The sequence below is a fragment of the Budorcas taxicolor genome, chromosome 3, assembly GCF_023091745.1.
Source record: "Budorcas taxicolor isolate Tak-1 chromosome 3, Takin1.1, whole genome shotgun sequence".
In the NCBI taxonomy this organism is placed as follows: domain Eukaryota; kingdom Metazoa; phylum Chordata; class Mammalia; order Artiodactyla; family Bovidae; genus Budorcas; species Budorcas taxicolor.
In genome coordinates, this window is record NC_068912.1 from 50,915,634 (window position 1) to 50,939,439 (window position 23,806).

General features: G+C 38.4%; 2 protein-coding genes and 2 non-coding genes across 5 annotated transcripts in view; 1 reads left to right on the forward strand and 3 right to left on the reverse strand.

The window, feature by feature from the left end:
* Positions 1 to 12,603, forward strand: part of DIPK1A (divergent protein kinase domain 1A) — a 123,668-nt gene extending 111,065 nt beyond the window's left edge. Inside the window, exons 3-5 of the mRNA XM_052637727.1 lie at positions 5,191 to 5,298; positions 10,362 to 10,538; positions 11,755 to 12,603. Coding sequence (XP_052493687.1) covers positions 5,191 to 5,298; positions 10,362 to 10,538; positions 11,755 to 12,567 — 1,098 coding nt within the window. The 3' untranslated portion in view covers positions 12,568 to 12,603. The remainder of the gene's footprint in view (positions 1 to 5,190; positions 5,299 to 10,361; positions 10,539 to 11,754) is intronic.
* A 1,360-nt stretch (positions 12,604 to 13,963) lies between these two features.
* On the reverse strand, positions 13,964 to 22,115 carry RPL5 (ribosomal protein L5). 2 transcript variants are annotated; one of them, XM_052636927.1, is made up of 8 exons: positions 22,053 to 22,115; positions 20,799 to 20,868; positions 20,598 to 20,713; positions 19,663 to 19,797; positions 18,277 to 18,479; positions 17,074 to 17,251; positions 14,627 to 14,715; positions 13,964 to 14,127 (listed from the first exon to the last, which is right to left on the reverse strand). In XM_052636927.1, exons 1-8 carry the CDS (start codon positions 22,053 to 22,055, stop codon positions 14,028 to 14,030), a joined length of 894 nt encoding a protein of 297 aa, XP_052492887.1. In that variant the 5' UTR covers positions 22,056 to 22,115; the 3' UTR covers positions 13,964 to 14,027. The 2 variants fall into 2 exon arrangements, with proteins under 2 accessions (XP_052492887.1, XP_052492888.1); XM_052636928.1 differs by lacking the exon at positions 22,053 to 22,115 and adding an exon at positions 20,981 to 21,023.
* On the reverse strand, positions 14,416 to 14,548 carry LOC128045864 (small nucleolar RNA SNORA66). Its single transcript, XR_008199195.1, has one exon. It is a non-coding gene; the product is annotated as a small nucleolar RNA SNORA66 (small nucleolar RNA).
* On the reverse strand, positions 17,324 to 17,419 carry LOC128045862 (small nucleolar RNA SNORD21). The gene has a single exon (XR_008199193.1). It is a non-coding gene; the product is annotated as a small nucleolar RNA SNORD21 (small nucleolar RNA).
* Positions 22,116 to 23,806: the final 1,691 nt, after the last annotated feature.

A 23,806-nucleotide genomic window follows, 5' to 3' on the forward strand; every position in this document is an offset into this window, starting at 1 on the left:
GATTTTTTTGTTAATTTCAAATTTCTTATCATATTGTGACTGGAGAATACTGCTTTCTACTATGTCTATTTAGTGGAATATGTAGAGCTTTTGATCTAATTTTGTAGGTGTTCCATGGGCATTTGAAAAAGTCTGTTCTCAGGGCAATTAGATGTACCTTATTAGCCAGATTATTGAGTTCTTCTGTGTCTTTTTTTGTAAACTTTTTTCATCTGTCACGGACTAAGAAAAGTGAAATAGGGTCTCCTACTTATAATGCTTTTCTCTTTATTTCTTTTTCTATTTCTTATAGATTTCATGTAATTAATTTTAACGTTACTTGATTTACTTTATAGAAATTCAGGAAGGGGGAGGACTGTGAGGGAGAGGGTATATGTCGCATACATAGAGCTGATTCACTTCACTACAGCAGAGACTAACAACATTGTAAGTCAGTTTTATACTCCAATTAAAGTATTAGTATTGTAATATCATCATTGTGGATTATATGTTTTAACATTCAAAAAACTCTAACATTTTCTTTTTTGCCTTATTTAATGCTCCCTCACCTAAAGAGGGGGATTCAACCTCATCTGGTATAAGATTGTAACTTAACTTTTTTCTTTCTGTTTGGCTGATGTACCTGTACCATATTTTATTTTTTGACTTTTTTGATATTGTCTGTTTTCTAAAGATATTTTTCTTGCAATAGGTAAGCTTATCCCATTGACATTTATAGTAATGTCTGAGTTCTATATAACATTTTATAACCTACTTTTTGTTTTTAAGGATTGGTTTGTATCTTTCTCTAGAGGTTATATATTTGTTTTATGCTTTTGTTCCTTTTGATAATTTAGGGCGGTTTGTATTCTGGTTTTAGCTCTTTATTGGTTAGCCTTTTGCTATAACTTTTAAAAATATATTTTATTCTCTATTGCTTTAGGCCACATCTATTTATTCCCCATTACAAGCAGTGACAAAATTATTATACTTCTATCCATCCCATCTCCTTTATTCTACCTCATTTTAATGAATACATTATTATTAGTTCTTCAAAATATCATCTCTATACTTTTGAATATACTCTGTCTCTATTATTTGATTTATAAGAAATAAATAATGTCTTTTGACCTTGGATATTAAAGATAAGGAAATCAACATCGTTTTTGCCACCTCTCAGCTTCTTACATCTCCCCTTCTTGGTTTTGTTAATCGTATCACTTTTACTGGTATGGTTTATATTAACATTCTGAATGCTATAGAGTAGTGATTAAGAGAAGGAGCTCTGGAACCAGACTGCTTAGGTTGAAATCTTGGCTTTATCATTTTCTAGCTTGAGCAAGTGCTGTTTCTGTTTCCTTATTTTTACAGTGGTGATAACAATAGGTTCTACCTCACAGGGCTGTTGTCATAATAAAAGTGTGGCACTGGAACAGTGCCTGATACATGGTAAGCATCTAGGAACTACATCATACTGTTTTACCAGTTATTATGAAATAGATTCTCAGGGTTGTTTTCATCCCAGTCCTACATTTCAGCTGGCTTCCACGCGCAGTTTCTGTGTTCATCTCTTGGTTGCCTCAAATTCATTCTCTAATAGTTCTTCAAGAGATGCGAATGGGAATTATATCTTCTGATCCTTAACATATTCAAAAACATTTGATGCCTTTTACTTGAAAGAGTTTGGCTATTGGAAATAAGAAGAGCTATTATTGAGCACTTATTAAAATCACAGGTGATCCATCCTCATTAAATGATTATAGCTCATAATAGTGCTATAAGTCAAGCAGTATTTACATCTCCTTTTACAGAAAAGGAAATCAGGACACAAGCAAGTCACACTTCTTTCTTGAACTTTGCTGGCACTGCAGTACCTTTGAAGATGGCTGTTGAGAAATCCAAGTCCAATCTGATTTATTTTCCCTTAAATATTTCTTGATCTTTTGCCTGTTTGCTCAAAGGATTATTTTTTCAAGTCCAGTAAAATTCAGTGGGATCTGTCACAGGGATCATTCTGTGTCAGTTTCCTTGGGACACTGTGAGTCCTCTCAATCTGTACATTAAAGACTTCTTTCACTTATATGAAGTTCTGTTGAATTCTACCTTGATTATTTTTTTCTTTTCCATGTATTCTGTTCTTCCATATGTGGATATGCTGGGTATCCTTTGTCTTCTATATCTATAATTTTAGCTCAAATTCTTTTTAGTTCTTTTTAAATTTCCATCTTACTTTGCTCACTTTTCTCAACCTAGCCCTCATAAGTCTTTCTATGTTGTTATTTTTGTCTTCCCATGTTTTTACCCATTCATACTATGTCTTTAATTTCTGTGATTTTTTTTTTCTTTTTCTTCCTTTCTGAGTTCTGTTTGCTTCATTTAAATTCAGTTCTTTTGTCTCATCATTATGTCTCCTGCTTTGAAGTCTTAAACTGTTTCATTAAGTCTTTTGAATTCATAGCAGTATGTTTGCTGTGCTTCATGGCAATATTCTTCTGGAAAAAAATTTTTGTTTGAGATGTCCTCTTCCTATTCCTTTCTTCCTTTTCCTTATAGATTTGCTGTATAGATCTCCAGCTTGTTTTGAGTATTACTCATTACTGAATGAAAGGAGTTCTTTAACCAGCTATTTGTAGGAAGCAACTGGGGCAGTGAAATGAGCGAGTGGTGAAACTCCTGTGGCCCAGAATTTGTGTGTGTGTGTTAAGAGAAAAAGAAAAGATGAGACAGAGAGACGGAGGTACACAGATTGCTTTAGCCTATCTCTCTCCTCAGCAACTACAGAGATGCTCATAATATAGTCTCTCCCAACCCTTATTTTATTTACAGACTGCCTCCAACATAGATAAGATTTTTAAGGATTTTATTAATCAGTGCTGCCTTGCCCTGGTGGCTCAGTGGTAAAGAATTTGCCTGCCAATGCAGGAGACATAGGTTTGATCTCTGGATCAGGAAGATCCCCTGGAGAAGGAAATGGCAACCCACTCCAGTATTCTTGCCTGGGAAATTCCATGGACAGAGGAGCCTGGAAGGCTGCAGGGTTGCAAAGAGTAGGGCATGACTGAGCACACACATACACTGCCTTCCCCTGCTACTTCATGATGCCAAATAGAGTCCTGGGAAGTTCTCACAGCTTGTGCCCCCTAAACTTTCATTGCAAACCAGAGAGATGGATCTGTCCCTCAGGTATACCATGTAGTCAGTGCTCTCCCAGCTTTGAGAAGTGAGGTCACAGCAGGTATTTAATCTCAGCATCCTTCTGTACTCTGGTGTAATTTTTACTGTATTTGGCAGGCCATCCTCATTTATTGTGCCTTAAGGTTACATTCGGAGAAGGCAATGGCACCCCACTCCAGTACTCTTGCCTGGAAAGTCCCATGGACGGAGGAGCCTGGTGGGCTGCAGTCCATGGGGTCGCTAGGAGTTGGACACAACTGAGCGACTTCACTTTGACTTTTCACTTTCATGCATTGGAAAAGGAAATGGCAACCCACTCCAGTGTTCTTGCCTGGAGAATCCCAGGGACGGGGGAGCCTGGTGGGCTTCCGTCCATGGGGTCGCACAGAGTCGGACACAACTGAAGCGACTTAGCAGCAGCAGCAGCAGGGTTACATTGGTACCTTATCTTGTCAAAGGATTTGGTTTCTTTCTTTCTTTCTTTTTTTTTGTCACAACACACGGCTTGTAGAATCTTAGTTCTTTGACCAGGGATTGAACCCAGGCCTTTGACAGTGAGAGCAGAGTCCTAACCACTGGATGACCAGGGCATTCCCATCCTTTTTTTTTCCTTGTCTTGGGGCAATATCAAGGAGACACGATGACAGAAGTGCCTTGTTATTTTAAAAATATTTTGGTATTTTAAGCTTTTAATTCATTTTAAAATAGAGCCATTAAAAAAAAATAGACTGCCCATCTTCTCATAGGCAGTAGGTACCATACCACCTCAGGCCATGCTAAGTGGGAAAAAATGAATTCAAAGTTCTGTGCACACCCTAATCACAATAAGATCTCTCATAGTTATATAACTAGTAAGGAGCAGAGCTTGGATTCAAATCCAAGTCTGTCCATATCCAAAGCCTGAATTATTTTTATCATAGAACTTTCTCTTAAAGAATGTTAATATTTCTTTATGGTGTCTTTAATGTTTCTTCTTTTTTAATTTTAAATTTATTGGCACATAGTTGGTTTACAATATTGTGTTGATTCAGTTCTACATATACATATATTCATTCTTTTAGATTCTCTTCTCTTAGAGGGTATCACAGAATACTGAATAGAGTTCACTGTGCTATAGAGTGTTCCTTGTTGGTTATCGATCTTATATATAGTAGTGTGGGCATGTTCACTTCATCGTTCTGATTTATCCCTCCCTCTCATTTCCCCTTTGGTAACCATAAGTTTGTTTTTGATATCTGTAAGACTGTTTCTGCTTTGTAAGCAAGTTCACTTGTATCACGTCTTTTTGATTCCATGTGTAAATGATACCGTATAGTACTTGTCTTTCTCTGACTTAATGCACTTAGTATGATAGTCTCTGGGTCCCTCCATGTTGCTGCAAATGGCATTAGTTCATTGTTTTTATGGCTGAGTAATACTCCACTGTATGCGTGCCACGCCTGCTTTATCCTTTCCTTGTCAATAGACATTTAGGTTGCTTTCATGTCTCGGCTGCTGTGAATAGTGCTGCGGTGAACACTGGGGTGTACCTATCTTCTTGGATTACGGTTTTCTCCTGATACGTGCCCAGGAGTGGGATTGCTGGATCATATGGTAGCTCTATGTCAGTTTTTTAAAGAACCTCCATACTGTTCTCTGTTGTGATTATACCAGTTTACGTTCCCACCAACAGTGTGGGAGGGTTTCCTTTTCTCCACACTCTTTCCAGTATTTATTGTTTGTTACTCTCGGATGATGGCCATCCTCAGTGGTGTGAGGTGATACCTCTTTGCAGTTTTGATTTGCATTTCTCTGATAATTAGTGATGTTGAGCATCTTTTCATGTGCTTTTGGCCATCTGTATGTGTTCTTTGAAGAAACATCTATTGTGATCTTCTGCCCATTTTTTCATTGGGTTGTTTTTGACATAAAGCTGCATGAGCTGTTTGTATATTTTGGAGATTAATCCTTTGTTGATTGCTTCATTTGAAAATATTTTAATTTGTTTCTCCTGTGAACATTTTTCCATTAACTATTTTTTTATTTCCTGGTTTTTAGTGTGACAAATACAAGACCGGAGTTATTGATGGGCCTGCATGTAATAGCCTTTGTGTTACAGAAACTCTTTACTTTGGAAAATGCTTATCCACCAAGCCCAACAATCAGGTATGGACATTATGAATTAACATTCCAGATTTATGGTGCTATCTGATTTTACCTTAAACTACTTATTAAAAGAACTGTTGAACTGGAACTTTAGGATATTTTAAATAATTCAATTGTATATTTTAAATAACTCAATTGTATAAATAAAATAGAACATTAAAAAATAAGATCATTTCAGACAGTGATAAGGGCTATGAAGAAAATAATTCAATTGTCTTATTAATTGAATTATTAAAATAATTCAATTGTATAGACTCATCCATCCAACAGGTATTTATTAATCCCCTAGTCCCAGCATATTCCATACACTATTTTAGACGTTAGGAAGACAGGGTTGAGTAGACAGATAAGATTATTTCCCTATGGGTCTCATGTTATCCCAGAGGGATAAGGAACATAAACAGTTGACAGATAAGTAAATAAGTAAAGTAATTACAGAATGTGGTGTGTTTTATATAGGATATACACAGGGTGAGTCGATGAAATAGACTCACCCTGTGTATATATTTAATTTCTAAATATTTATAGAAATTTAAAGTAGATTTCAAGTCTATAATACTAGCCATGCTTAAGAAGTTTTCTAAAATAAAGTCCAATATTTGAGTATCTGCTGTTTGCTAAGTACTAAGTACTGCTTAAGGCATTGGGAGAGACTATGGGGAACAAGACAGACGAAACCTCTGGCCTCATATGCCTTATGTTTCATGTGAAAGAAGACAGGTGATAGAGTCAATAAAGAAATCAGGTCATTTCATGGATTCCCTGGTGGTACAGTAGATAAGAATCCGCCCGCCAGTGCAGGACACGGGTTCAGTCTCTGGTCCAGGCAGATTCCACGTGCCATGGAGCAACGAAGCCCACGCGGCACAGCAGCTGAGCCCTCGAGCCTAAACTGCTGAGCCCTCATGCTGCAACTGCTGCAGCTTATGCAGTAACTGCTAAAGCTTGTGCACCTAGAGCGCGTGCTGGGCAACACAAGAGGCCGCCGGAAGGAACAGCCCATGCACCACAATGAAGAGAAGCCCCACTCAGTACAACTAAAGAAGGCCCATGCACGTCAGCGAGGACCCAGCACAACCAATAGATAAATGCAATAGAACATTAAAAATATAAGATCATTTCAGACGGTGATAAGGGCTATGAAGAAAATGAAATGAGGTCATGGCTTAGAGGGTAACCTGTGAGGGAAGAGGGATCTACTGTAGGTAGGAAATTAGGGAAGGTCAGCCTAAGGGGACTTCTTGGCTGAGTCTTGAATGATGTGAAGGAATGAACTGTATGAAGATCACTGAGAGTACATTCCAGGCAAAACCAGTAGCAAGTGAAGGAGGTCATGAAACAGGAATGATGGTGATAGGTTCAAAGAACAGAGAGAAGACCAGCATAGAGGGGATATAGAGACTGAGGCAGTAGGTGGTAAAGATCAGGTTGGAGAAGCAGCCCAGCTCATAAAAGCCTAGCAGACAATGAAAACGGCTTTGGACTTTATTCTGATTGAATTAGAGGGTTTGAAGCAGAGGAGTGAGTAATCGTATTACTAATTAATACGGTCATATTTGCTTTTTACAAATAAACAACAACAGTGTAAGCAACAGTAGGCTGCCTGGGTTCACATGCTATAGCTTTGCCACCACTGTATTCCCTTCAGCATACTGCTTCACTGCCCTCTGCGTCAGTTCATCTATCAGTGAGGTCAGGGTAATGATACTATCTACTGCATAGCGTTGTTATAGGGAGTAAGATAATCAAATAAACTAACAGATCATAGCATAACGTGAAGCACCATAGATTGTTAAACAGCTAGATAGTTAATAATGACTAATTCTGGGAATTGGGGAAATGGATGTTGAACTTTTCATCTTTCTGTGTAATCTGACTTTAAAAAAGATTATATCTGTAGCTATAAACACATATTAAGAGATAAGATCTCAAATAAACAATTGAACTTTACATTGTAAGGAATTATAGAATAAACTAAATCTAAACCTTGCTGAAGGAAGGAAATAATACAGATTACAGGAGAGATCAAGGAAATAGAAAATAGAAAAACAATAAAATCAATGAAAACAAAAGTTGATCATTTGAAAAGGTCAACAAATTTGACAAACTTTTAGTTAGATGGACTAAGAAACAATGAGAGAAGACTCAAATTATGAAAATCAGAAATGAAGCAGAGATATTACTAATCAGTTCTATATAGATAAAAAGGATTATGTGAGAATACAATGAACAGTTGTACAATAACAAGTTGGATAATCTAGATGAAATGGGCAGATTCTTCCTAGAAATACAAAACCTACTAAGAAATAGAAAATCTGCATAGACTAACAGGGAGATCAAATCAGTAATCAAGTCCCCCATCAAGAAAGGCCCTGGACGTATGGGTTTCTCTCATGAATTCTAATAAACATTTAAAAAACTAACACCAATCCTTCTTACCTTTTGATGGCTCAACAGTGAAAATTGATCAATGTAATACATGACATTAACATAACAAAGGGGAAAAAGGAACACCACAATTAATGCAGAAAAAGCATTTGACAAAACTCACGATAAAAACACTCAACAAACTAGGAATAAAAGGCAACTGCTTCAACACAGTAAAAACCCTTGTGTGAAAAACCTACAGCTAACATCATGCTTGGTGGTGAAAGACTGAAAACTTTTCCCCTAAGATCAAGAAGAAGGCAAGGATGCCTAGTTTCACCAGTTCTATTTAATATAGTACTGGAAATTTTGGCAAGATCAATTAAAGAGATAAAAGGCATATAAATTCAAAAGTAAGTAAAATTATCTCTTGATAGATGATATCATCTTATTTGTAGAAAACCCTAAAAATTTCACAAGATTATTAGAGCTAATAAATGAATTCAAAGTCAACCCACAAAAATCTGTTGCATTTCTATACAGTAACAATGAGGACAGATATATAGACTAAAGGAATATAATAGCCCAGGAATAAACCCTCACATATACAGTCATATAATTTTTGACAAGCGTGCTAAGACCATTCAATAGGGAAAGAACTCTTTTTTTAACAAATAGTACTGGGAAATCTGGATATATACATACAAAAGAATGAAGTTGGACCCTTACCTAACACCATACACAAAATTCAAGTCAAAATAGATCAAAGATCGAAAGATACGAATTAAAACTATGAAACTCTTACATGAAAACATTAGGTAAAAGCTTTGTGACATTGGGTTTGGCAGTGATTTCTTCCACAGGCAACAAAAGAAAAAAATAAACAAATTGTACTTCATAAGAATTTTTAAACTTTGTGCATCAAAGGTCTATATCAGTAGAGTGAAAAAGAAACAGAATGGGAGAAAGTATTTGCAAATCACATATCTGATAGGGGATTAATATCCAGAATATATAGAGGGCTCCTGAAACTCCACAACAATTAGAAACCCAGCTGTATTTAAAAATCGGCAGGGACTTCCCTGGTCCATTGGTTAAGAATCCTCCTTCATGCAGGGGACGTGGCTTTGATCCCCGTTCAAGGAACTAAGATCCCACAGGTCTCGGAGCAAATAAGCCCGTGCACCACAGCTAGAGAGCCATGTGCCAGAACTGGAGAAAGCCCACCCACGTGCTGCTAGGAAGACCCAGAGCAGCCAAAATTAAAAAAAAAAAAAAAAAGTCAAAGAATTTGAATAGACATTTCTCAAAAAATGGTATACATATATCCAATGAGTACATGAAAGATGCTCAACATCACTGATTATAGGGAAATGCAAATAAACCCACACTGAGGGAAATTCCCTGGCTGTCTAGTGGTTAGGACTCCATGCTGTCCCTGCCGGGGCCTGGGTCAATCCCTGGTTGGGGAACTAAGATCCCACATGCCACGTGGAATGGCCAAAAAGGAAAAGATACCACGTCACACCCATCAGAATGGCTACTGTTTTAAAAAAAAACAGGTGTTGGCAATAATATAAAAAAAACTAGAACCCACTATTGGTGGGAATTTAAAATAGTATAGCCACTGAAGAAAACAGGTTGGCAGTTCCTGAAAACATTAGAAGTAATGTGACCTTATGATTCAGCAATTCCACTTCTGGGTATATATGTAAAAGAATTGAAATCAGGATCTCAAAGATATATTTGTAGATCCATATTCATAATTATTCACAATAGCTAAAACGGAAGCAACTCAAGTGTCCATTGATGTATGAATGGAAATGCAAAATGTGGGATATTCCTACAATATAGTATTATTCAGCCTTAAAAAAGATGGAAATTCTGACACTTGCTACAATTTGGTAAACCTTGAGGACATTATAAGCTTGTTAGAAAAGGACACTTACATAAGATACTCAAAGTGAGTAGCTGAAATCAGAGACAGTAGACTGGTGGATGGCAGGGCTGAGGAAGGGGGCAAACGGAGTTATTGTTTAACAGATAGTTTAAATTTTAGAAAATGAAGAGTTCTGGAGACAGATGATGGTGATTATAGCACAAGTTCATGAAATCTAATACCACGGAACTGGATGTTAAACATGGTTAAGATGATCAAATGTTCTATTTTTCATATTTTAGCATGATTTAAAAACTGAAAAACAATAAAACTGATCATGGTAAAAATACACACATATATATATTTAGGTATGTAATATTTTTTAATTAGGAAAATTGAGAGAAAAAAGCTTTGAAGTATGATTTCAGATTTGCAATTCAGAAAGAAAGTCAGCTCAGTGTCAATGTTTTGTTGCTCATTTGTTTTTTTAAGAGGTATTGGTGGTTTAGTCCCTAAGTTGTGTCTGAATCTTGTGGCCCCATGGACTGTGGCCCACCAGGCTCCTCTGTCCATGGGATTATCCTGGCAAGAATACTGGAGTGGATTGCATTTCTTTCTTCAGGGGATCTTCCTGTCTCAGGGATCAAACCCGTGTCTCCTGCATTGGAGGCAGTGTCTTGCATTGCAGGTGAATTCTTTACTGCTGAGCCACCAGGAAAACCCCTTTTTTCAGAGGAAGAGGACACTAAAAATATCATGTAGATTAGATGAGGGTCTTCTACTCTGCCTAAAGCATAATTTGTCATTCTTTTCCCAGATGTATTTAGGGATTTGGGATAATCTACCGGGTGTTGTGAAGTGTCAAATGGAACAAGCACTTCATCTTGATTTTGGTACAGAATTGGAACCAAGAAAAGAAATAGTGCTATTTGATAAGCCAACTAGGGGAACTACTGTCCAGAAATTCAAAGAGATGGTCTACAGTCTCTTTAAGGTAAGTATACGCATTCACATGTTGCTGGTATGACGTGGTTCTCTTCTAGAAGCTGGCAGGATTTCATTGTAAGCCATAAAAATGTTGCTATTCTTTGACCTATATCAAGGACTCTATCTTGAGGAAATAATTCAAAGAAAAGGAAAAAAAAAAGGAGGGTGTTTACTTTAACATTACTTATTATAGCTAAAAACGTCCCAATGTGAAAGGAGAGTTCATTAAGTAGATGGGCTGCTCTATAGCTTCACATTATAACCAGTACACCATTTTTAAAAAGGTGAAATAAAATTAGTAGACCTGTTTTTTTTAAAGAATTAAATAGAAATATTAAAAGATGAAAATAATTAACACTTCTGGAAAGAATATTTTTCTCATTTTCATCGCACTCATATTTTCACTCAAAATCTTTCTTTTCTTTGGACAGTTGATACTTTTAGACTGTTTTGTGCCAGGGAACATTCATAGGGAAATCACTTTTTAGCCTTTACTATTGGAACAATAAACTTGAATGAAATGTAAAAACAATTACAAAATAAGAGATAGTAATTTGTAGTTGACCTTTACAACTTTGGATATGGGCAAATTACACTGCAATTTTGCAAGTGTATGGATAAGGCAAAGAATAATTAATGGTTTGGTTAACTATCTACAGGGTTTAAGGAGATTATGGGAGTTAGGGTGGTCATTTCTTAACAGATAAGTATACTTAGCAAAGTGGGTTTTACTGCAAGTACCTAAAGCATAGTTTTGACTTGACAAATATAAATATCTGCTGCTGCTGCTACTGCTGCTAAGTCGCTTCAGTCATGTCTGACTCTGTGCGACCCCATAGACGGCAGCCCACCAGGCTCCCCCATCCCTGGGATTCTCTAGGCAAGAACATTGGAGTGGGTTGCCATTTCCTTCTCCAAAGCATGAAAGTGAAGAGCAAAAGTGAAGTCACTCAGTCATGCCCGACTCTTAGCGACCCCATGAACTACAGCCTACCAGGCTCCTCCGTCCATGGGATTTTCCAGGCAAGAGTACTGGAGTGGGGTGCCATTGCCTTCTTCAATAAATATCTGGGAATGTATTAAATCTCCTATGGGTATTCCAGTAGGAAGGTTATTACTTAGCAGGGTAATCATTCTCATAAAGGAAGTTAGTATGTATGTTACACATGGGATACTCATTTTTCATACCTTCTGTGTAATTAGCCAAGTTCTTATCTCCACAGGCAAAGCTGGGTGACCAAGGGAACCTCTCTGAGCTGGTTAACCTCATCTTGACAGTAGCTGATGGAGACAAAGATGGCCAGGTTTCCTTGGGGGAAGCGAAGTCAGCATGGGCACTTCTTCAATTAAATGAATTTCTTCTCATGGTGATACTTCAAGATAAAGAACATACCCCAAAATTAATGGGATTCTGTGGTGATCTCTATGTGATGGAAAGCGTCGAATATACCTCTCTTTATGGAATAAGCCTTCCCTGGGTCATTGAACTTTTTATACCATCTGGGTTCAGAAGAAGCATGGATCAGTTGTTCACACCATCATGGCCTAGAAAGGCTAAAATAGCCATAGGACTTCTAGAATTTGTGGAAGATGTTTTCCATGGCCCATATGGAAACTTCCTCATGTGTGATACTAGTGCCAAAAACCTAGGATATAATGATAAATATGACTTGAAAATGGTGGACATGAGAAAAATTGTGCCAGAGACAAACCTGAAAGAACTTATAAAGGATCGTCACTGTGAGTCTGATTTGGACTGTGTCTATGGCACGGATTGTCGAACTAGCTGTGACCAGAGTACAATGAAATGTACTTCAGAAGTGATACAACCAAACTTGGCAAAAGCCTGTCAGTTACTCAAAGACTACCTACTGCGTGGTGCTCCAAGTGAAATTCGCGAGGAATTAGAAAAGCAGCTGTATTCTTGTATTGCTCTCAAAGTCACAGCAAATCAAATGGAAATGGAACATTCTTTGATACTAAATAACCTAAAAACATTACTGTGGAAGAAGATTTCCTACACAAATGACTCTTAGTTCATTTGGACATTGTGACCATTTTAAGAAACTTAGCACTTCAAAAGAAAACTATTCATCATTTTTTCTACATGGCTTGATTCAAACCCTTGCGTTAACAAACTCCTTTCCCCTGGTCCTAAGGAAGCCATCATCTTAAAATACATGTTGATTGCTGAAGGCAGGAGTTACAGGATCAAAAGGTCCAAAAATTTATTCCTGTCCTTTTAGAAACTCTTGGTAAACTTCCTAGTACATCTACCGTGTAACTATTTTGACTAATGACTTAAAAAATAATGCTGTGAAAAGCCTCATTCCATAAACATCAACAGTGAAGAGTACTTTGTAGATTTGTTAGCCAAATATCAGTGCTGGAAATTGTGTCTGCATTGAAGCTGCTATTTAAAAAAGAAAATTTATAAATTTACTAATGTCTTAGCATGGTAAAGTTTGCACATTAACAGGAATTTAGACTGCAAAGCAGGTAAATTAAAATTACTCCTTTATAAACAGGTGTTGGGTTAATAGCATGGTTTCTTATATTATACACTAAAATCCATTTATGTATGAAATTTTACATGGCTTCAGAATGTTGAGTGGCCCTTCCCCACTTGAAACCCATCAGGAAGATTCTTTCTGGCAGTATGGAACTGCCAAATTTTCCGAGGCTGAATATGGATGAGCTTTCATCCTCCTAGGTTTAAAGCATCTGTATCTTAGTAACCAGCCACTGGTCCTTCAAAAGGCACATCTTTAGGCCACAGACCCAACAGTTCCACATATCTTGAATTTGAGCTATTCAGAGTGGGACTCTGAAATCATACAACTTCCTATTAATAACTGTTTTCAAACATTATTCCCTATTGGCCAAAGGGCTGTTTCTTAAGAGGCATGTAAATTTACCCACCTAATGCTTTGTCATGTAAATTTGACATACAGGGGTTGATATGTGCTCCTCTCTTGTTTATTCACATCTGGCATGTGCCTTTCAACTCTATAAAATGAAACAGCTCATGTGAGAAAGACCCAGTATTTTCTGCTCAAAGCTTCACCTGGTTAAAATGAACATGTTAAAATTATATGACCTTCATGGGACAGTTTCCTCTGAAAAATTAAAGCTGGGAATTAGTATCAGTTTTTCTTACTTTAAAATTGTAAACTTTGAAGGTACTTTTTCTTCCCACTTATCATGTGGTTACAATAAATGAATTGAAGAAATACTTCTAGTGGAAGGTTGTCTGTTGCTTACCAGACTTGAATTAACTCCTGTCAGGAGGAACTGATGCCCAAGAAGCAGATATGAACCTTTAGGCAATATGTAAGCTCTGGGAAAAGCTATACTTGTTTCTGGAAGGAAAATACTGGCTATGTCAGGTGCTTTCCAAAATTCCATTAACAAGAGCTTAACACAAACAGCTGCTTGTTCAATAAGTTTATTATTGTATTATCTGAAAAATCTTGATAGAAAATTGTGGTTTGGTTTAACTCTCAGCAGCTCGTTCCTGAGCTCTAAGGAAGCTTGCCTTCTTCTGAGCTACCCGATCTTTCTTCTGGGCAAGTGACATTTTGGGACGGTTCCACCTAGGAAACAAAAAGAAAAGAAAGGGATGTAACTTTTAAAAACCATAACTAAAGAGCATAGAGAATATTTAGCTTTGAAAAAGACAGACTTTAAAAGTCAAATAATCCAATTCTCAACACATGTACTCATTTATGATCTTAGTCTAACTTTCCCAAATTCCAATTTCTGTGATATTGCCCTATTATATCACAGGACCAAAAATCAAGTGAAGATTTAAGTATAATGCTTAGACTCATTATTAAAATCCCATGTGCCATGCAGCACAGCCAAAAAAGCAGCAGTAGTTACAATGTACTGGGATAGAATGAGCCACCTCGGTAGCATCCGAGGCTAATACATTTCTATCACCACAATCACTTTAGCAAACCTGGTTCCCCTCACCTCTGCAACATCATGCAGAGCTAGTGATCGAGTTTGCACAATTTCAGAGTCTGAGTGAGATGCAACAAGGCAAGAACCCCTCCCAACCTTTCTTTCCAAAAGAAAAAAGATACACACCTCTTCTTTTTAACTTCTTTCTTAGGCTTCTTCTCATACACTGGATTCTCTCGTATTGCAGCATGAGCTTTCTTATACATCTCCTCCATCTGAAACAAAGCAAAGCAAACAGTACTTGGTTTCATTTCATGTGCCCTAAACGATAATGTGACACACTGTATTTTACTGCTTGCTCTATTTTGTCCTTCTAAGACAGATTCTCAAAAGGAGTTACACTAAGTCCATGTGGCTATCTGTATGAAAACCACATTTTCCGAAGTCCCAGTTTTTACCACAGGCAATATGAACTGACACTATTCACAAAACGTAACTTAATCTTCCTCAAAAAAAAAGAAAAAAAATTCACAAAAATTTCTGAACTGTTCAGCTATACTTCTTGAGTCAAGTTCAGAATAAATTGTTTCTATAGAAACACATACTACGCTCACTTAAAACCATCTGACCTAAATTCTTTCATTCAAGTACGGATACAGGCCAGCATTTAAGAGGTTACAATGAGGAATATGTGGGCCAACAAACAAATGCCAAATACATCTCTGTCCTCCCACATTCCCCATTATTTCTATTTTCCACTGATTTCTGATAGGTCTTTACAAAAGTTATTCCCAGGATCCCATACCAAGAACCTCCTGATCTATTACCACAAATCACCATATCTGGCAGTACCAGGCCTTAGGGGAATCAGAAAGAGGTCTGAATTTCCGTAGAAAATCCTGAAAGGCTATTAGAAACATTACTGAGAATTTTGTTCTAAAATTTAACAAAAAACAATGTTGCAACTCTCTGAATTGTTTCAATACTCCCTAACCCAAGCAAATGACTACCAAACACATGGAAGACCAAGTCATGAAGAAAGGAAAATGCCTGAAAAGCAGTAACAATTACCTTCGTAAGAATGAGTCAACTTAATCCAGATCTCTACAGGTTCAACGTGGATAAAATGCAATTACTACATGTATTTGTATAAAGCTCATTAGCCAAGGAAAATAATGCAAAAACTTAAAACAGCACTTGAGACCTCAAATACCTAAATCCCTTTTAAAGTTTCTCTACTTCTCTTAGCTATTACAGCTCTCTACTGTATTTAACAAATTTAATGACTTCAAATGCAGCCATTTAACAAACCTAACCAACCCAGTTCACTTCTTCCACAAGGTCAATTCCATAGGAAATACAACCATGTATGTAGACAACACCATGAATTTAGTTTATAAAAGGACCACTTCCTGTTGGAGACATACCAGATGTGTGCAGAAGATTTCAGGAGGCACACATAAGCAGAGGCCTCTACAGATAGAATGAATGCGCTTACTGTGAAAGGATCAGCCAAAGAATGGTCTGGCTGAAGCATACCATGCATTAACAAAGTATCAGGAAGCAGACATCTGAAAACACATGTTGTAGCTTAGGAAGTTTTACAGGCAAAGCAGAATCAGTCAAAACTAAAAGGTATTTTTAATACTAGGGTGATGTCAATAGTAACATAAAGAAATATATTCATGTGAAAATTAACATGCATCTACATGACTAATATAAAACTACCCATTTCCTAGCTCAGAAACTCAGAACTATAGTGTTTATTCAGTCTTAAAAGACTGTTTACTAAGCATACAAATGACATTAAGTAATCTACCACCCAATTATAATTCTATTTTAAATATAATTTTTAGACATAGGTATACCAAAATACAAACTATGCACCAACAGAAAGAACCTAATAACAATTACTTGACATATAAACCATCAATTTACATAAAATTCTATATTTGTAGGTTTTATAATCTGTGATTTTGGTGTTCTATGCCCTCATTATCAAAACTAGCACGATCATCTTCAATTACTCCAATGTGTTAAGAGATAACCCTGAGACTCAACTTTAGGTGTGATAAACTTCACAACATTAAACTTGAGAAAACACGGGCCCTTTCACTTCTGCAACATCGCACACAACTAGTGATAGACCTGCCCCTCTCCTTTTATGTGCATGCCTGAGACAGAAAACCAACATGGCACTTACTGGCTATAATGAAGAATGAACCTTTCCCCTATTATCTCAAAAACAGGGAAGTTTAGTAAATAGCACCTCATATCAGAGTAGAACCACATAAATGAATTTTTTAACTATAGAACAGCCAAATGCATAAGAGCCACCAAATGCTTTAGATTTGGATGCTTGAAGCTTGCCATCTTTAAGCATCCAAAAGATTCCTAAAAGCATGCTGACAAGCCTAGCTCCTTCTAATATCTTTTCTGACTTTTTAACTTGTCCTGGGCCCAATATTCCAATTTCATTTTAAGCCAAAAACTACTTTTCAAGGTCTATACCTACAAACATGCCCTTATTTAACTATTAACCTGAGATAAAACTGTATTAATGTACCTACCCAAAACAGATAGAAAACTCGGTTCTATAAATTTACCAATACAGGCATTTAAAAATTTTTTACCATGTCTGGAGTTACGTTGTTCTTTATGTACTGAGAGAACTGTTTCTTGTAAGCATCTTCATCTTCTTCAATCAGGTAACGCATGTAATCTGCCACGTTTTGCCCCATGATGTGCTTTCGGTGTACCTCAGCACTGAATTCTTTGCTTTCTGAATCATAACCAGGGAACCGTTTGGTACTGAAATAAAGTTTTCCATATTTTAGTATATACTGGTTGAAATCAGTTTACTACCAGGAAATCATTTCAGTAGCTGCCATCAGTCCCGTCTTGAAACAATTAATTGCATCATATGCAACCAAAGGACCAACTACAGACTGCTCAGTTAGTGGGATATCATCATTCAGCAGCTAATTTGTGAATTCCTGGACAGAAAATCATGCCACAAGCACATTTAAAAACTATTAAATGAACCAAGGCCACTATAAAGTTAGTTCTCCATATTTCATAGACACATCTCAAAACTACTTTCCTGAAAACCTACAATTACTTAGTGGTGCCTCAGGGTACATGCTAAAAGTGATTTGTTCCAGATTACATTTAACAGGTGCCTTGCAAGAGAACTGGCAAGACACAACCCTCTCCCCGCAAACCCCCTACATTATAGAAATAAGTGCCAGTTAGGTTATATTTTACTGTTTACCACTCCCCTGCCAAAACAGGCAAGTGAGGGGGAGGGGAAGCATTGGTGGAATAGAGTTGCTCATTTCTAACCAAAATTTACCTTGTGGCCCAGCTCGTAAAGAATCCCCCTGCAATGCAGGAGACCTGGGTTCGATCCCTGGGTTGGCAAGATTCCTGGGAGAAAGGAAGGGCTACCCACTCCAGTATTCTGGCCTGGAGAATTCCATGGACTGTATAGTCCATGGTGTGGCAGAGAGTCAGACATGCCTGAGCGACTTTCACTTTACTTCAACCAAAACTTAGCCACACACAAAAGGTAGTGGTTTCAACACTGGCTTCTCTACTTACCGGCTCTAAAACCTTGGACAATTCATTTTACCTCTGAAGCCCAGTCTCTTCACTTATAATCCATGTTACAATCCCTTCCTACCCCGCCAAGTTCCTTTTACACAGTACCCAGCACATGGCAAGTACACAATGATACTACTATTACTTTCACTGGTTCAGTTTTCTCCAAAGCCCAACTGCTTAGAAATAGTGCAGTTTTGGAGTCCAGGAAACGTGGTCTTGAATACTATTACCTGTGCGGGATAGACAAGCCTCCATCGACAGCTCCCTTTAGGGCCCCAAAAACTTTATTCCCGGTAGTAGTTCTGGCAAGTCCTGCATCCAAGTAACAGGTGAAGGCACCAGGTTGACCATCAATGCTTTCCACATTGTATTCATCACCAGTCACCTCGACTTGGCCTTCATAAATTTTGTCCATACCAAACCTATTAAGAAGCTATTAACAAAGAAGCCAGTCTAAATGCTTATCAGAATATATTCAAACAACTCTAACATATCTCAAAATTCACAACTTTAATAGCCAAACAAACAAATTCTTTCCAATTCACTTTTCTCTTTATCCCAACCTACTTTTGAAGACATTTCAGACATCCAATTTTACTCACAAGTATAACTGTTTAATAGTTTCTGAATCGGCTACACTGTCCATACTTGATTTTTGTAGCAATCGATTAGGACACAGTACTTAAAAGAACATCTTTTTATCTCTACCAAGGCACTACATTATGTTAATTAAGCCACTACTCTGCTAGTACACGTCAGGTGGCTATGGTTTCACAAGTAGTGCCTTTGCACTAAAATGCTCTCATATAAAAGACGGTGTTCCGCAACCAAACATGTTTATAACCGGTGAAGATGTGCGTCCCCAACAATAACACATGCTTAACAACTCCAATGCAAAACAAGGTCAGTAACCAAGAAAACAAAAACAAGGCAAAAATTACACTTTCATTTCCTTTCTGTATTATACGAAATGCTGCCACCCAGAGGCAAAGATTATTAAAACAAAACTGAATACCCCCACCAATGCCTACTCTCACCCCAAAAGCTTAAGGCACTGCCTCTCAAAACTTAGCATGTATATAAATCACGTGGACATCCTATCAAAACATAATTTCTGAAGGTGTGGAGAACAGTCTGCATTTTTAACGTACGCTGATGCTCACAAGATCTACATTTCTGAGTAGATCTGTCCAACAAGTAGCCACCAACCAGCCACAGCCGGTTATTCATATTTAAGTTAAAAACTCAGTTACGAGTTGTTACTAAAAACATCTCAAGCACTCAATATATGTGGCTAGTGGTTACCACATCAGACAGCATAGATTACAGATATCCATCACTGCAGAAAATTCTACTGGCCTAGATACACCCAACAAACAGGAAGGAAAACTGGAGAGGAAAAAAAGGCTTCCCCAGATTAGAAAGTGTATCTGTTAGAAACAATGCATTTATAAAATTATCTTCTGCAGTGGTGCCCTTGTAAACCACAGGGCAACAAGGGCACTCCTCTGTCCCCATGGTTGAAGGTATCTGATCCATGTATGAACCATCTATGTTACAGACAACTCCAGTGAGCTAATTCCAAAATATGCCAATTGAAATAATCTTGTACATACCCTGCGGGCCAGCAGCAGGCCAGTACAATATGCGGCAGCATAATTTGTCAGGCCAACCTTCACACCATATTTTGGGAGTTCGTGAGCATAAGCTGCACAAACTATCATATCTCCTTCTATACGGGCATAAGCAATCTACAATAAAAGAAAAGTGAGGTTAGTAATCTGTTTTCACTGATTACTTGTCCCAAGTATCTTTGTCAAAGGACTTAACGAAAAGCTAGATACACACCTGCATCACTTAAGACTTGTCTTTGTTAATTAAACCCACTCACTGTTTCAACTACAGATTTGGCTCCCTCAACTACAGCAGGTAGGTTTGAGTCAAATGCCACAATACATGTCGCAAATTACACAGCTGGTAATGGACAGGGAAGCCCAGTGTGCTGCAGTCCACTGGGTCGCAAAGAGTTGGACATGGCTGAGCAAACTGCTGCTTTCTGAAAATCTTTTGCACGGGAGACACCTTCATACATATTTACTAAAACTACTTCAAACAATATACAGGAATAAGAACACTCTTAAGAGTTTAATATTCACACCCACCTACCTCTTCAAAGCAGTGGATTGACTTAGTCCACAACAAATTCTATTATCCTACTGGAATTACAATGGGCAAGAACCTTCTACTAGGTCTTAAATTTATCCTCCCATCCCCCACAAAACAGCATAGAACCATAATTTTCTTTAATCCACCCCCCTAAAGTGAATGGATTAAAATCTTCTGAGTATTTTTTTTAACACTACCAATTTTCCAGGCTCCACCTTCAGACCTACTAAAACTACTCAATGAACGTTTTTTGGAGTGCCAGGCACCAAACTAGACAGACCTAATCCATACATTTGTTCTGCTTCCCAGGTATGTCTCTAGCACAGTGAGGGAAGAAGTGGGGTGGAGGTTACCAACTATTACTTAAGTCTAAAATACAACTTACCTGACAAATGATATCTCTGTTCGTTACACGAACTATCATTCTGTATTTAGGTGTGTTGTACTTATTTTTATCTTGGATTACCAATCGTTTCCGAGCATAGTAGTCAGTTTTGCCCTCTGAAAGAAAAAAATAAATTAAAAAAGTCCACTCTGCTACAAAGCAGAACCTTTTCCTACTGAGAATATGAAAACCTGACCATACCTCGCCTTCTTCTGAATTTCACTTGGTATCTCTTGAAGTAGGCCTTGTTCTTGACAACTTTAACAAACCCCTTTAAGATAAAAGAATAAGTTATTAAAACTTTGATAAACGTTTTAGCTTGATACCTTTGACATTTAACTTTGTAACAAAGTAACAACTTAACTTTGTAACAGAGTAACAACCTAAACTTCAAAAGTGAATCCAGAAAACCATCACTTTCTCAAATCTGAGAAATCAAATCATTTTTCTTCTATTTCCCATCTATCAAGATTGACAGTTCTATAAAACAAAATAAAAATGCATCAGCGCCAAAACAGGAATGAAAAAACAAACATACGAAATGCAGGCCAATTTATTATAGTAACCAAATATAAAACGAACACTATTAAAGTTTTAAACACTCTCCACTTTCATTCCCTCTTGGACCAACAATCCTTGTGCCCAACTTTTGCTTAAGACAACTATTTTGCAAACGTCAGTCTGTTCTTAATGCTGTCCCATTTCGTGAACCTAATATTTTCCCTTTCCACGAACTTTTTTCAAAAGCCTAAATTTCTTGTCACGAAACACAACTGGCCAAGCACATATTCAGAAATTACTTCCGATTAAAACAACAGTCCCCCACAAACTACAGCACCACACCACCCGAAAACCCACTAAAATCTGGTACCAGCGACAATTTAGAGAAAAAGGCAGGAGAGGCACATCAAAGTAAATGGGCTTGCTTTCGGGGCCCAAAGACACCACAGCCTCCAGGCTCTACTGACGGTTTTGGGTTAAAAGCCACTTCTTCGGCCCAGTAACACAGGTTTTCGAAACAACTTGCCGACCCCGACGCTCCCTCGGAAAAGCCACCAGTCATGAGCGGAGCTGGGTCCGAGAAGCCACAGCCCGTCTCCACTCAGTCCAGTAGTCTGAGACCGACTCCATGCAATCTTCCCTTCCGGGCCGCCTGCCGGAGCTCCCCTCTGCCAAGCCAGAACTATACACTATCCACACCGTTTGTCTACCATACTCACCTCCTCCTCAATCCCCTGTCCCAGCTCCCATCTTCTTCAACCCCTCCCCCAACTAAGCTTGAGCGCCGTGGCAGCCATTAAGGCCACGCTGGGAGCTGCAGCCCGACCACAGCGGAGCCGGCAATCTAACGCCATCCGACTCCTGCGCCGCGCTAAACAGACTCTAGGCGGGCTTTAGGACAAGGAGAGGGAGGCCCCATGCATCTGTAGCCCCAGCAGCGGGATACCCACTCACCATGCTGAGGAACAGAACCCCAACTCCGCGGCTTGCCACAGAGCTGCAGAACCAGCACGGCTCCGGGGGGGAAAAAGGCCGCGGCGCGCGCGCAGGCGCAGTATGTAGCGCCGACGATCACGCCAGCGACGTGTGGAAGAGAGACCAGCCGGTCGGCCGGAGTGCAGTGTGCCTCCCCCTGCTGGTGGGAAGACCGGAGCTGACCTTCACCTTCCCCCGACGAATCCTCAGAGCCGCAGCGTCCCACAGCTCCAGACTGGTAATCCGACAGGGAGCGACTGTGAGCACTAGCATGGAAGATTATTAACGGCATTCACTTTCCAATGCTAGCAAGTTGTTTCATAACAAACCTGTATTACTTTTGTAAGCAAGAAAAACAAATTTAATTAAGTAGAATGAATTTGCTGTAGAGCACTTTTGCCTGCTCCTTGACTACGCTTCCGAGTCCAGAGCGTATGCCCCTCACGAAGCTTTGCCTCAGTGCTCCAGGCCTGGGTTAGGGGCCTCCCACAGCACCTTTGTACCTGCCTAGCCTACCCTAGACTGTAAACTCCCTGAGGGTAGTAGGCCCTGCTGTTAAATTCCTTTGCTTCTCTAGCACTTAGTCTAATCTGTCTGATACTTGATGAAACTGCAAACAAACCCAAATTGAGAGACATTCTACAAAGTAACTGGTATGTATCCTTCAAAAATGACAAAATCATGACCGTTAAGGAAAAACTAAAGAGCTATTCCGGATTGAAACAGACAACAACATGCAATGTGCGATTCTAGGCTTCATCTTGGACAATAAAGCAAAAAAAAGAAAAAGGAAGGGCTTTTTTTTTCTTTTGCTTTTCTACGAAGAATATTCTCAGAATACTCAGTGAAATTTGAATGAAATCTGTGGATTAGATGGTGGTAATAGATCAATGTCAATTTCATTCTGATAACCACACTATGGTTATGTATGAGAATGTTCTTGTTTTTCAGGAAATATACTTTGAACTATTTTGGAGTTCAAAATAGGCATTATTACACAATTTTACTCTCAAAAAATTACAAAAAATAATTACATTTGCGTGTGTACACATATACATGTAAAGAGAAGGAAAATGAAAAAGCAAATGTATTAAAATGTTAACAATAGGGAACCTGGAATAAGGATATATGGAAATTTTTTGTACTACTGTTCTTACAACCAATTTGTGATTTTGAAATTATTTCAGAATGAAAAATAAAACATGGTGAGGACTTTCCTGGTGGTCCAGTGGCTAAGACTGTCCCCAATGCAGGGGGCCCGGATTCAACCCCTGGTCAAAGAATTAGATCCTACATGCCTCAACTAAAAACTCCTCATGCTGCTGCTGCTGCTGCTAAGTCGCATCAGTCGTGTCCAACTCTGTGTGACCCCATAGACGACAGCCCACCAGGCTCCCCCATCTCTGGGAATCTCCAGGCAAGAACACTGGAATGGGTTGCCATTTCCTTCTCCAGTGCATGAAAGTGAAAAGTGAAAGTGAAGTCACTCAGTCATGTTCGACTTTTAGCGACCCCATGGACTATAGCCCACCAGACTCCTCCATCCTTGGGATTTTCCAGGCAAGAGTACTGGAGTGGGATGCCATTGCCTTCTCCATGCTGAAACTATTAATAAAAAATCTCAACTGCAACAACGGGGATTGAAAATCCTGCTTGCTGCAGCTAAGACCTGGAGGAGCCAAAAAAAAAAAAAAAAGAGAGAGAGAGAGAGACATTAGGAATTCCCTGCCAGA